Below are 15038 nucleotides of genomic sequence, written 5' to 3' on the forward strand. Positions count from 1 at the left end.
TGTCAAGCGGCAGTTTCTTTGTTGACTGAATGTAGAAACAAGCCTTCATTGTGGATAAATGAGTCTCGCGGGTAAAATAGCTAGACTTCTTACTTATTGATTCACTGAGCAGTCAGGATTTGACAGTAATGTTAAACAATGGAGCAACTGAGAGTAATAAACATTTTAAATTAATGTTCAAGCTAGTCAACAGTCACGATCTAATATATCACACCCAACAAACAATGTATGCATCACTTTAACTTGCCAGTTTAGTCTGCAGGCGTTAAAATCTACAGGCCCTGAATGAAATCTGCAGGTCCATGTTAGCATGCCATCACATGACAGGAATATTGTTCAAAACGACTTTGAATTAACATATCTGACAGGTGAATATACGCCCATTTGTCGGTACCACACAAGGAAATGCTTCGAAAAGTAAAATTTATTAAAACAATTCAAATATGAAGTAAAATGACAAAAACAAACCCCCAACCCCCCCCCCCCCCCCCCAAAAAAAAACAAACAAACAAACAAACAAAAACAAAAACAAAACAACGTTTGGGGGTTTAGGTTAGTGGAGAGGGCGTTCGCTCTGGTTCGATTCCAAACACAGGCACAGCGTGAGAAAACCCATTTATGGTGTGTGTGATATTGTTGGAACTGCATAAAACTAAAACTCAGTCAGAGTCCTGAAACACCAAGCTGACACACCAAAATACTAGATACGCAAACGGGATAAATGATCCGGCAACATTGTCTTCTTTTAATTACTTATAATATGCATGTGTGTTTTAGAAACTACCGATACACGTGCAATACATCCCCAGTTCATTATGCTCGGTTCATGTGTCATCCAACCCCGAAGTTGTTGGGGGTCCTTCATTATATCAATCACTGATAATTTGATAATGTTGCGTCTTACTCCTAATGGACTACAAACCACATGCGCAGAACTGGATTTTTACTTGGTGCAACACTGACTTCAACGTTAAACAAGACAAAAAACAAATAGTATGGTGTCAGCTCGCTAAAAATTACGGTCTTGTTTCCGTCACCTCTTTGTTTACAAAACGACGCACACAGATAGTATTAACGACGCACACACATAGTATCAACGACGCATGCATATCGAATATCGAAATGAGTCTTGAGTTCCCAAGTATGGAATCCTACAAGGGACATTGTCGCGTTGTGACAAAAAGAGACACAATTAGCCAAAGTGCGACGACGAGACAATGTCCGTTCTAGGTTTTCGTACTAAATCATGCCATACTCGTTCCGTGAAAAAGGAAAAGTTGTTTTTCGATGCATAGCAGAACCATTGTCTCTTTTGTATAAGCTCGGCTTACCATAACCATGGCTTTCGGAATCAGCAATAATAATGTTAGTCTTTGGGACAAAATATCAACCTGATTATAGATGGTTTAGTCTCCATCATTCGGTTTATATTATGTTGGGTCATGTTCGAGCATTTGCGCGTTGACTGATTCAGTTTTCATCTAATTGGTCAATCCAAACCTAGTCAACACCATTCAGCATGTAAAGGATTGTTTTAGCACATCAGCACAGGGCAAGTCTTAACAAAGACACCTGCATTGCTTTACCACGAGATAACTTCATTATAACTGGTGTTATTCCGATTCACGTTACGGAGAGAGGCGAGAGGAGGTGAAAGCAAGAGAGCCTGCGACATCCTTAGTAACATTAGAAACCATCTGCATTGCTTTACCACGAGACACTTTCATTATAACTCGTGTTAGTCCGATTCAAGTTACGGAAAGAGGCGAGAGGAGGTGAAAGCACGATAGCCTGATCGGCCACGCCCTAGGTGCATGCTGGGATATATAAGGGGAATAACCTGTCTGCAGGTGTTGTACTGTCACACACGTGAAGGTGGAAGAAACATGGAGCACCTGCTTCAGCTATCCCTCGCATGTCTTTTAATTTCGGGTGAGTAGTCAGTCTGTTTCATATTTTACTAAATGTCTTTGTTAAAGGACGAAGATTCTACTCACAAGATAAGTGCAGCTACTATTTGAACAAAACTGCTATAAATATGTTTAGTTGGTTATGAATGACACCTGGTTTTGTGAATTTCAACATCTGAATCTTCTGTATGTATGATAAATTAAATAGAAAATGCAAGCTAGGCTAGCTGCGCGTCACCAAAGTAACTGTTTCTAGAAGCATTCAGCAATAGCTGTTTTTAGTATTATTTTAACATGACCATGTCTCTCACTGAGACTGAGAGAAAGGATGAGACTTAGATTGAGACTGAGATAGAGACTGAGATAAAAGACTGAGAGACTGCGATACTGAGACTGAGATAAAGACAGGTAGAGATTAAGACTGAGACTGAGGTAGAAACTGAGACTGAGACTTAGATAGAGATTGAGACTGAGGGTCTGGGGTAGAGGCTGAGACTGAGATTTAGGCTTAAAGACCGAGACTGAGACTGAAAGTGAGGCTGAGACTGAGACTGAGATGTTGACTTAGAGACTGAGACTGAGATTGAGACTGAGACTAAGAACAAGGCCTAGACCGAGATCAAAAACAAGTCTAAGACCGAAACTAAGAGATATGAGACAAAGACAAAGCAGATGTGCACTAAATGCATCATACAGTGTCACCATTGTTTGATGTTTCCGTGCACTTTTCCAAAAGCAACTTTATTTACTCATCATAGTCAAAGCTTCGTATTACAGTAGATGATCAATACTTACAAGTGAGGAATGTCAACAGTTTCAACATATTTGAACTTCTAGACATGATTATAAGTGGACGAATACACGAATCAAGAATGTCTGCTCAATTTGTGAATGTTTGTATTATTCAGTAACAGCTGAGTGACATGGTTTGTGAAGCCACGTGCAGAGGGACAATGTGATCTTTCAAAATATTCAAATGAACTTCCAAATTACATCAAATATATCTTCCAAAGTTTGATAACGACTAGATATATATGAAACAAACACAAGTTGTAAATGTGGGTATTGCAGTGATATTATGCACTAGTGGCCTAAATTGTTTGGGGCGACTGTTTTCAAGTAACTCTTTGTAAAATACATTCATGTGTTCGGTATTATATTCACAGAATAAATTTAGACGTCAATTGTCAATAATTCGATAAACAGTGTACGTCAGTGTATATCTTCTAATAAATAACAAAATCCATTCATGGATGAGATACGCGTTATATACATATACATAGCCCTCTGTATTACCCCCGCAGATAGTTCACTATCTGGTAATTATTGACGGGTGCTTGTAGATTGGCTAATAAAACAATTGCGCCGTCTGTGATCGGCAATTGAACTCTGACCACTTTATCAAGGACGTGTCAATTTTATCGCGTTTGTACGACGATCATAAAAGGAGTCGTTATTGGAGGGGGTATTCTAATGTTCTTCTGATATACCCTTTACTGGAGGAAGTACTCTTATGATCTGAACCATTCTTTCATGCGGGAGGTATTCTTACTCAGTTCATAGTCATTCTATTAAGGCGTTGTCTGTGTTATGAGAATGACACATCTTCATCGTCGACCATACCGGTCAATACAAGGAATGTGAGTCTTGTGGGGGCGGTAGGATAGCCTAGTGGTTAATGCGTTCGCTCGTCACGGGTTCGATTCTTCGCATGGGTACAATGTGTGAAGCTCTTTTCTGAAATATAAAAGCGGCGTAAAACTAAACTCACTCACTCACTCACTCAAACACACCACATCAGCATGAAGCATCTTTCAGGAATTTCTGGCTCCGATTTCTCGAAAAAAGATTTTACTCAAATTTCAAACTGAATTTGACAATTTGAAACTGATTTATTTTCAACTCAAAAATGCATTTTTTAAAACGGATAATGCCCAAACATTTTAAGCAATATATTCACTAAACTCAAACTGTCTACTATTTTTGAGTTTAATATCAATTTCAGTACATTCTGGGAAATGTATTTTCTTAAATTTGAGTAAAACCTCGAACTTAAGTCAAAACTCAGACTTAAGTTTGTTTCGAGCAATTGGGACCCGGTGTCCCCCGCCATGTTACTGCTGTAATATTAGTAACATCGGCGTAAATCAAAACTCACAAACAAGCACTCACTCATAATCTACAGACAAATGAGAATATACATTTAAGAATTGGATTTAGCCAAAACATCACGAATGACGTTAACAGGCTACTCAGCCGAGATCAGTCGCCAAAACACTGCAGACGTCAGGTCCACGACATTGCTAGATCTCCATTGCAAATGTGGCGTTTGGGTGTTCGTTCGTCAAGCCGGAAACCCGGGTTCGATTCCCCACATGGTTGCAATGTTGCAGTTATTGTAACTCCCATTCTCCAACATAGGCTTAAGATAACCGTAGCGCTAAGATTGTTTTGTGCAAGTGGGCCCTGCTCTTTACGAGTACAGTAAAGTAGGCAAATATAGAAAATACAACCCTCTATCTACAACATTTAGGCAATTTGATTCATTAAGACTCTCTTGTTTGCCCCAGGATGTTACTCGAACACAGCCTGCAGCACATCTTATGACGTCACGTGTTTGAACGCCGTGCGCAGCGTTTTGTTGGATCAGTCAGCGTTCTGGTTTGGGATGTCGTATACAACGACCTGTCCCCAACGTCAAGACGGCCGGTATGAGTGCATCAATCGCCACAGTGACCGCACCGACTCTCTCCTCAGTCGGATGACGGGGCAGTACTCTCTCGATCCAGCCTACATGAGCTTCATCGTCAACGTCACCTACACCATTCAACTGCCCGGTATGTACGTCTACACTGTCGACGATATCTGTCTTACAATGACAGTAGATGCTAGGGTTTAGTGGGGCATTAACGGCATATGGGGTAGCTTAGTGGTTAAGAGCGTCCGCTCGTCACGCCGAATCGTTCGAATCCACTCAATGGAAACAATCATGGACGCCAAGCTCATTCCTGGTGTCCCCAGCTGTGATATTGCTAAAAGCGGCGTAGAACCACACTCACTCAATAACAGTATAGTAATGGTCCTGCATCTTATCGAAACAACGTCCCATGTACTAAATCTCAGCTTTTTAAGAGGTGCATCTCTTTGCGCCGTGAGTGGTGTAAGTAGCCTAGAGGTTAAAGTGGTTGTTAAGAAGCCCGGGGTTCTATTCTCCACATGGATACATAATAATGCTAGAATGTTACTGAAAGCGACTTAAAGCCATACTCACTCGATCACAAATGCGTGACTCTCGTCGCTATATGACTGAAACAACTGCAGCTTAACATACTCACTCACTCACTCACCCATATCCCGCTACAGTAACCAATACTAAGGCACCAAACACGTGTACGTGGGTGAATGGCTGACTAGTGTGTGGCGTATATATTCAACAATATAACTACAACGCCGTCCCATCTACTCGCACACACGCACACATGGACGCACGCGTGCACTTCCACACATTCCTCACATCATCTGTCCCTTTTGCAAGTCATCGAGAATGTAGCAAGTCATGATTGCATTATTAACGACGTAGTAATGTGGGCCTCCCAAGGACCCTACAGGGTCTCTGACTCCCTTCAGTAAATAAACCAGCTTAGTTCACATATACCAGTATTCACATAAAACTTTATATTACGTATCCAAAACTCGAATATCGGTATTTCGTTAATTTATTTATTCCCGCTGTCGTGTGAGTGCTTGAGTGCGTGAGTGAGTGCGTGAGTGAGTTCGTGAGTAAGTGAGTTATGCCACGTTTAGTATTACTTCAGCAATATCACTGCGGGGTACACCAGGAACTGGCTTCTGTCGTATATGTATTTATGCATGGGAATATTTATTTATCCAGTAAATTATTGCTAATGTTTCAAAATAGCCCAAGGCAAGTCATTATTTTGATTAATATTACCTATATTAATCTATGACAGCATGCTGTTGTTGGAAAATATATTGTCATTCTCGGGTTGTGAAGGTAGGGATGGAAAGGTTCAGTGTGGAGTAATATCTTTTTCAAGGATATCAGTATACATACACGAGTGTACACTAGATACCGGGAGTAGGTACATTGAATGAAACACCGGGAACAAGTAGGGTTGGTCATCGTCGAAACTTCTCTCATGCATTATTTTTCATACTTGCCAAATATATAATCGTTGAATTTTAATATGTATATTAAGAAGCACAATTTTAACAATTTTCCTGTTAATAGTCATTCATCTGCTGAACGTGGTGAATACTATCTCAGTCGTGATGGGTCAGTAAAAGGATCAGTAATAAGTATTTGGAAGGGCACAGGAGATAGTGGTTCAGCGAATTAGTGTACTCATTGAGTCTGTCTTGTGGGAGGTCTGTCTTTTGGGAGTGAACAGCGTGGGAGGAAGGGATGGGGTGGGGGCGGTGGTGGGGGTGGGGTGGGGTGGGGTATGACTCCATTGAATCTAACTAGGTTCCTTCTTGCTTGACTGGATCTTGTGATCAGCGACTAATGTAGTGATTAGGTTTACCACGCTCTGTCCCGTTGCCTGTCGCCCTGCTGTTTATGATGCATCTGTTTAAGGTTCTGTTCTCATTTGTTGCAGATGACAGCACTGAGCGTGAGTATGCGTAGCGTCTTTGTGTAAAACACGCACCTGTTGTTGGGTTTAGTTCGAGGTAATTGGTACTATAATGAGAGCGGTGGCAATCGACGCGAGGTCGATATTAAGATTTGAGTGACATCACTCAACAGGGGTCACTACTTTTCAAGTAACGGTTGTTGACTGGATTCAAAAGCAGTTTACCAACGTTAGTCAGGGAGATATAGGACGTTAGCATCACAAGGTTTTATAAATAGGTTTTATTTATCATCTTGTGCTGTATTTATCTTCACAAGCGTGGGTGCATTTCTCCTTTAGACGTGCGTTCAAACCTGTATTTCTGACATGCAGGTACATATAACGGTTGTGGGGTCAAGGTCACCGCTCCACTGCCACTGCCACAGGTGTTCTCCATTGACCCACTGTATACCAGCTTATACAACCCTTTTGACTTGCGCGAGCAGCCGGAAGTGACGTGGCCGTCAGAGCATGCCATCAAATACACCGTTATTCTGTATGACGCCAGCATGTTTATCATACACGCGTTGTACGTCAACGTCCACGGCGGAAGCGTGCACGACGGGGAGGTGAGGACTAATGTTATATCACACAAGCATCATCAACAATTTATTACCTGCACGTCGACTGTACGTTTTGCAAACCAGACATGTTATTGTTTTGTGCGTCCCATCAAGTACATTTGATGACCAGTCACACTTTACAGCAAGAAACAGTGGGACTAGCCAAGTGGTCAAAGCGCTCTCTCGTTACACCGAAGACCCGGGTTCGATTCCCCACACGGGCTCGATGTGGGAGGCCCATTTCTGGTGTCCACGCCGTTATTTGGCTTGAATATTGATAAAAGCGGTGTAAAACCATACTAACTCACATTACAACATGACATGTATTCGCCACATTTCTTTAACATCTATTTGTTTGAAGCTTAACCCTTAAAGATCCGTGATAAAACTGATCTTAATACGAGGACACTTCAAAGACTGATATCATGAGCAATGATCAGCGCAGCCTACGTATGATGATATGTGTCAACCAGGTCACTGAGACTGACCACCCGATCACACCTGTACACAAATGCGATATTAAGTCTCCTGATTGAATTCTTACGGCATCTTTGACCCGAGCCGCTAGAGTAAGCACTGTCGATGCCGAATTTTATGGTGTCAATTCAGTTTGGGTCAGACAAACCAGTGACGGAAAGCAAGAGCATCGAACCCAACCACCAAAGTACGTTGATATGCCCACAGTCAAATCTGACCGTGACATCCATTTTTGTCGATTCCCAAACCTTGTATCCCCGTTACACAAACAGATCTTAGCGCTAAAATCCTGCAAGAAGTGATCTTCATGAACCCGTGATTGCCGTATAAGGCGACTAACGGGATCGGGTGGGGAGGCTCACTGACCTAAATGACACATCCAAGTGTATCCCAAATGTGCATATCGATGCTCCTACTGTTGATCACTGGATTGTCTGACTCGAGTATCTACAGATCGCAGCCACGTAGCTGGACAATTGCACAGTCCTGCGTAAAACAACAAACAAACAAAGCGATCCAGTTAGCGTTAGCGTGCCCAGTACTGAAAATCGTTGTTTCATGCCTTCAGACCGTGATTGAATACGCCGGGCCTGACAACCTACTACCTCGGGAGGGCCCGTATGTATGGGCCGTCTTTGAACAGCAGGGGGCGCTCCAAGTTGATGACGTCAGGAACTACGTTATATCTGCGATGGAAAACAACTCGAGAAGTGTATACTTTGATGAAATGATGAGGCAATACAGTCTTCTAGGTAAACTTAATATCAGAGGGTGTTGGTTGGGCAGCGATGGAAACAGCCATCGTCAATGTATTCCATGAAGGAGACAATTGAAATCTAGCTCTTTTTTTCTTATGGTACTTGGAATATTATTTTAAAACAAATGTAAAGGTCTAGACCATGCCTTGCTCATGAACACCAGGCGTCGTTACTAAATTCCAAAGCACCATCATATTAACCACAAGGTTCGAATCAATGTTTGGACAATCATTTCTAAAAATAAAAATCTAGACTTTTGCACACGTGTAGTTTTTACATGTTATGTCTATGTTACATGATTAATATCTTTCAAATTTGAACAAAATCGGTGAAGAAAAGAATGTTTTAGAAAACTTCTACCGATACAGCTGTAGAATTTAACAGCGATGTTGCCTGTTGCACCAAACAGATTCCGTCTCTCATTATAGAAGGCTGTGTGTTCTTTTGCACTGGCATTTCTATGTATTTCGCCATTTCAGGCCCCTACGGTATAAATATCATGCGGGTGACGACAGACGAATATGCTACGGTGGCCAGCATGCAATACGGCCTCTTGAACCGGTGTCCGGTGTACTACGGCCTGTGTGAGTACAAGGTGTATGCGGTTCAAAGTGACTATGACACTTCGTTTGCCATCAACACCACTTTAATATCATTGACCCGTGAAGATCCGGGTTAGATTTGATCTTCAGTAGCCCATGTTATTGTAAGAGGAGACTAACGGGATCGGATGGTAAACTCGCTAACACATGTCATCTTACACCAATTTATATCGATGCCCATGCTGTTGATCACGGGATTGTCTGGTCAGTGAGCATTTGGGACGCTACAACATGTGCCTGACCACCCGATCCCGCCAGTCGCCTCTTCGACAAGCTTGGGTGCGGAAGATCAGCTCTAACTCCTCTCACACGCGATAGAGTGAGTAAGGGAGTATGGTTTCGGCAGTGTGCCAGGAATATCAAGGAGGATGTTCTGTACAAATATACTTCATAAAACCTTCAAAAGAATAAACTTTCATATATTTACATATGTTTACAATCGACAGGGTTGGACAAATACATCAGCCAGCGAGGTGGATTAACCTACCTGACGGCTCCTCTTCATCTCCAAGTTTCGTTGGACGTCCACTATACCGCCCCCGCTATAAAGTTTACTTCCTGCTGCACAGAGCACCACCAACAGTAGGTTTATACATGTCGTTTTGTAGCATATGACTTATTGTTATTAATGTTTTTCTTCATATGATTTCATCTGTCGTTGATACAAAAAAAAAACCCAGCCAAAACACCAGTTTGGTATTGCATTGCCTCGGGCGGTTGGCGAAACGGATAAACAAAAAGAGTTACCTGCCTTGGTGTAATCACTTTTTGTTACAGTTCACCGCGCAGAGTTGCGTCTCTTTACCAGGAAGTTTCGAATCCCAGCTTGTAGTTTCGAATACCAGTTCGAATTTGGTAATCTTCTGAAATCTTCAACACTTCGAGTTTGCCTTCAACTTTTGAGCGTAAAACTAGAATAACGTTCGAAGTGACGTTAGACCCGTATCAACCCAATGTCATTCTGAAATATAATACTCGCCGTCTTAATTTCCTTTGACGGAATTACGATTTTGTACGTCGGATGCTACCCTGTGTTGTTCACGCTCAACAGGTAAACTCGGAGAAATCGATTTTAACTTTCAACAGCAGTGGTTGAAAGAAATACGGCAGGGTCAGCTGACTAAAGCCCACTCAAGGTTTGATAATGAAGCGTACATGGTGTTACAGAAGCCCTATTTGCGTTGCTCAGTTTTTCAATTTCAACCGCTGAGTGGACGTACAGGTGGTAAACCAATTAGTGTGTGGCATTTGTTTAAGAGTTAACGCTTTCTTGTGCAGGTCTGTACACACAACTCTCGACTACAGCAGCTACGCTATCCACGGCTCCGTCACGTACCGCCGCACCCCTTCCGTCTATCTCCGCACCGTGGAGAATCCCAACGCCACCGTACAGACCTTGGCAAGTAAGTGGGAAGTGTAAAAGTGGGACTGGACGTTAGTTCACCTATGAAACGAAAATGGAGTAAGTCAATTTCGTGTTCTATTCTTCAGATCCTTTTAGTCATTTATCCACGGCTTGAGTGAGTGAGTGAGTGAGTATTATTTTACTCCGCTTTTTTCCACAGTATCACTGCGATATTGCGGGGTAAAAACTCTCTGACTCACTCACTCACTTAATGCAAGGTAGTGTAGCAACTCTATTAACAGTGTCAACATTGGGTGTGCGTGTGCGCTGACACTGGACACAGTAGACCCTTTAGGATGAGGTTGCAAAGGTCAACCCAAGATTGGACCAAATTGCTGGTTCTGATCCCGTCGCAGTCTCCTCGCCCCAGACATATTTAAATGGGGATTGGTCGAAACTGATAATAGCGGTACAGCAAAATCTTGTCTGACATTGTCCTGCCGTAACATCGTTACATCCTGCATCTGCCCTGTGGGTAGAATATGATCTGAGACGTCGTCCGGGTAGCGCACGTCGTTCGAATTCTAACGTTGCCAAGTTTGGTTCGGTATCTGTTAATACCCGGTTCACATCTGACCCGGGTCTGTGGTGTCAGTAAGCTGCCCGTAGTCCCCGTAGCTGCCCGTGGAAGCCGTCCGGCGGCAAGTGTCAACCGTGTGCTTATCGCACGATTCTACGGGCACCGTTGCCTCAGCGATTTTGCGAAATCGCACGTCAGCTGCGCGGTCACCGTACGATCTCTGCACGGACGACGCACAGGTTCCGTACGATGTCAGCGCTTTAGCTGCGGAGACCCTACGGAAACCTTACAATTTATGATATTGAGTTTCGATGAACGTTAAAATGTCTGTTTTGCGCCATTCCTGTTTACATCACATCCGTGCAGACGTTATTTGAAGTCGTAAATATGTGCACATGAAAACTAAACAATCACACTGTGACGTCCCCTCCTTTATAAGACGCCCCCCATCAAGCCTTCACAAAACAACAAAGTTACAACTCATCCTAACTGTGTACCGTGTGTTACCATGGACGTGCAGATTCTGAATCAGCATCATAAACTCGAGGAGATATCTCGCTGGTGATTAGGGTTGTAACGATGCATCGAACTATCGATCCATTGCAGTTGTTGAGTCTCCGATCGCAAATAATGGATGGTAGAAACGAAAAACTATCGACGCTTCGATTGTATGTGTGACTGTCGCTAGAATAATATTTTTTAAATTAAATATTTATGTTATTTTGTAGCGTTTTTATTGCTGTGGTGCAGACTTCCAGCTTCACTGACTTAGTATTTTAACAGTTTACGTGATCTTGGTTTCAAGTTTCTTGTCAGTTATTCAATTCTGACAATTCAAGGCGAGAATGCACTTTTGCAATCGTATTACAATAGTTGGTCGCAATAGACTATCAATAGTAGGTTGTAATGGATGGACTATCGCTATCACAACAGTATGTTGTAATGGAATATCGCTATGGCAATAGTAAGTTGTAATGGACTATCGCTATCACAACAGTATGTTGTAATGGAATATCGCTATGGCAATAGTATGTTGTAATGGACTATCGCTATGGCAATAGTATGTTGTACTGGACTATCGCTATCACAACAGTATGTTGTACTGGAATATCGCTATGGCAATAGTATGTTGTAACAGACTATCGCTATGGCAATAGTAAGTTGTAGGAATGAAGTCTCGCTGGTTAGTATACCAGGAAAGTGTTTCTTTCTTTCAGACAAGATGTACTCTCTGGTTCTACTTGACGCTACCGGAGACCTCAACTCCACCGACCACAACGCCTCCATTCACTGGGGTGTGGTCAATATCCACGGCACCAACGTCAGTTCCGGTGTAGAGGTTTTCCCGTACTTAACACCACTCTCGCCAAGTGAAGAATCGGTGTATCTGTTCATCTTGTTCGAGCAGACGACATTTGTGAACGCGTCTGCAGTGGCTGGCTATACGGCAGACAACTGCTCATCAGTCATGACTGACAGGTAATAGAACGATAGTTTCACCTCGGAATGAACCTCGAGGTAGGTGAAAAACCTATCCTGTATGTATGTCGTCGAGAGTCCAGAGGTGGTGGGGTAACCTGGTGGTTGAAGCGTTTGCTCGTTACACGGAAGACCCGGGTTTGATTCCCAGCATGGGTACAATGTGTGAAGCCCATTTTCTTGTGTCCCCAGCCAAATTTTATTTCTAATCATATCAAATAATCTTATTTTATCGTTATCAGAGTGGAAAGGGTTTTGTCGTTCTTGTTCTAGACGGTCCTGGAGCTTTGGGGACCTTTGGGGATTTGGTGGTCTGGTTCGATGGCATGGTTGATTGAGCATTATCCTACCCCAGGTTGTGTTGCTCGTGACTTCAACCAGACTCGATTGTTTGCAGGCTACACTACATTTTATACTAACGCTTAGTCTCTGACAATGTGATATATCACAGAAACCTACAGCTACACTTTAACTGAAAAACACTAGTGAAATTAGAAATTCCGAACCTGTGTGAAGTGTTATTTAATTCTGGAGCATTAGTCGTCAAGTCACGACTCAATTAGTTTTAGAAATCTTAAAAAAGACATGATTTAGACTTGGAGCACTTGAATTATGGGTGTCAACTTCTTTACTATTCTTTTATCCTGCTATGAAGGAGTAAGGGAACACTCCGAAACTCCATGTTCCTCTTCATGAAGAAGTTGACAACCATGAACCTTAGGAAGCTGTGCGGTGTTGAAAGTAAACAAACAAACAACCGTTTTCTTGTTTTCAAGGTGCCACTTCCGGACGTCAGACTTCATCCAAGACAATTCACTGACTCCAGTAGGAATAAGACTACTCAGATACACGCCAGACCCGTACCGGAAGTACCTCATGTACAGCATTTACAACGCCACCACAGAAGCAGCGGAGTGCGCAGGTCAAACCGGATATGGAGTCCCGTGCCCTCTGAACTCTGGTGCTCAGCTGGCAACACCATTATGTTTGCTTTTCCTTGTTATTTCTTTCACTTATTTTGCCAGTCACAGCTGAAAGAAATAACCTTATTCCCTACCTATCAATGTAATGAAATCAAAATTTAGTGTTCAATTCAAATGACCAAATTTAATCATTACTATTCAAACATTAATTGGCCTGATTGAATATTGCAGTCTTTTTTGTCATAATATGGCTTTCCGAAGAAGTACTTCGATATTTTAAAATAAGTTTCTAAGCATTTATAGCGATTGAAAACTAGTTTTGTACTCCTTGAATGATATTTATAGCTTACTATGTTAAACTGAAAATCTTGGAATCGAGAAAGGTTGAATCACATACACTGTGGTCATGACACCTTATATGCCGATCACAGAATGAATATTTTATCAATAAATCATGACAATCACGTAATTATTATTGGTCAAGATAATTCTATTATGTAATCTCCTCGTCAAGAAATCGTGATTTTTTGTTAGCATTATTGAATATTGGCCTTTGTAATCAGTATTGTATAGTTGTATTATCGCTTTCTAAAAGAAAATCAAAATAAATTTCAAGAATAAATTGTCGACTTGTGCTTGAATGGATCCCTTGATCTATACACACATTTACGTATATGTGTCACAGCACCACATGTAAGTCACGAACATCTATATTTAAAGTTCCAACACGGTGGACATGCATCAGATCAGTGAGTGATTGAGTGAGTGAGTTTACTTTTACGCCGCTTTTAGCAAAATGTCAACTATATCACAGCGGGGACATCACAAATCATCATCATCATCATCATCATCATCTTCTTCTTCTTCTTCTTCATCCACATCATCATCATCATCATCTTCTTCTTCTTCTTCTTCATCATCATCATCTTCTTCATCATCGTCTTCTTCTTCTTCATCCTTTTCTTCTTCTCTAACCATTAGGCTACCCCACTGGCCCTGCATTTATTACAGTAGCCGTATTCCATTACCGTATTCCAGTAGCCTCATAAAGATTTGCAGAAGGTGATTCAGCGTTGGAATACGATTTCGTTTTTAAACCCAGGCTTGGGATCACAGATCTTGTAAGTGAATGAGTCTAGTTTTATGCCGCGCTCAGCAATATTCCAGCTATACGGCAGCGAGCTGTAAATAATGGAGTCTGGACCAGACAATCTAGTGATCAGCAGTATGAACATGGATCTGCACAGTTGGGAACCGATGACATTTGTCAACCAGTTCATCGAGGTTGACCACCCGATGCCGATGGTCGCCTCTTACGACAAGCGTGGGTTACTGGAGGCCAAAATTCTAGCCCGGACCATCACGGGTCATAGATCCTGTAGACTTGTGAATATTGGACGTTCTGAACGAGACAGGTCGTTGACTTCGGTTTCGGCGGTTCCAGTTCTTTTGTCTTCAAATCCCAAACTGTAAACAAATTGGACGCGACATGATACTTTACTCTTTCACACAGTCAACACGCGAAATCAGGTAGATCACACATGAGTAGAATGAAAAGGATTTACGGCAGTGTTGGTCCACTGACACAAGCGACCTTCGTGGAACGTGTCTCCAATGACAGCTTACGCAACACGTGCAAACTACAGGATGTGCTTTGATGGTACACATGTAAACGTTTTTTTCCAGTGGGGTTTTGTAGTAAACACTTATCTTTGTTCTAGCGTTTAGGAGTAACGTAATATGTGTTTCAGATCAAAAGAATGA

General features: G+C 42.1%; 2 protein-coding genes across 2 annotated transcripts in view; one reads left to right on the forward strand and one right to left on the reverse strand.

Annotated features, from left to right (window-relative positions):
* Positions 1-15038, reverse strand: part of LOC137261141 (protein YIPF3-like) — a 291821-nt gene that overhangs the window by 211564 nt on the left and 65219 nt on the right. The window lies entirely within an intron of this gene.
* Positions 1887-13386, forward strand: LOC137260956 (uncharacterized). The gene is made up of 10 exons (XM_067798530.1): positions 1887-1932; positions 4481-4747; positions 6533-6547; positions 6881-7116; positions 8156-8339; positions 8825-8929; positions 9394-9529; positions 10226-10350; positions 12090-12351; positions 13128-13386. The coding sequence occupies exons 1-10, from the start codon at positions 1887-1889 to the stop codon at positions 13384-13386; spliced, it is 1635 nt and encodes a 544-aa protein (XP_067654631.1).

Source organism: Haliotis asinina, chromosome 14 (genome assembly GCF_037392515.1).
Source record: "Haliotis asinina isolate JCU_RB_2024 chromosome 14, JCU_Hal_asi_v2, whole genome shotgun sequence".
NCBI classification, from domain to species: domain Eukaryota; kingdom Metazoa; phylum Mollusca; class Gastropoda; order Lepetellida; family Haliotidae; genus Haliotis; species Haliotis asinina.

What these genes read in the sequence shown, in the direction of transcription:
- LOC137260956 (XM_067798530.1), top strand. Translation starts at nt 1,887, where the DNA reads ATGGAGCACCTGCTTCAGCTATCCCTCGCATGTCTTTTAATTTCGG. An exon ending in GAGGCAATACAGTCTTCTAG is followed by an intron (nt 8,340 to 8,824) that starts GTAAACTTAATA and finishes TCGCCATTTCAG; the next exon opens with GCCCCTACGGTATAAATATC. An exon ending in CACCGTACAGACCTTGGCAA is followed by an intron (nt 10,351 to 12,089) that starts GTAAGTGGGAAG and finishes TCTTTCTTTCAG; the next exon opens with ACAAGATGTACTCTCTGGTT.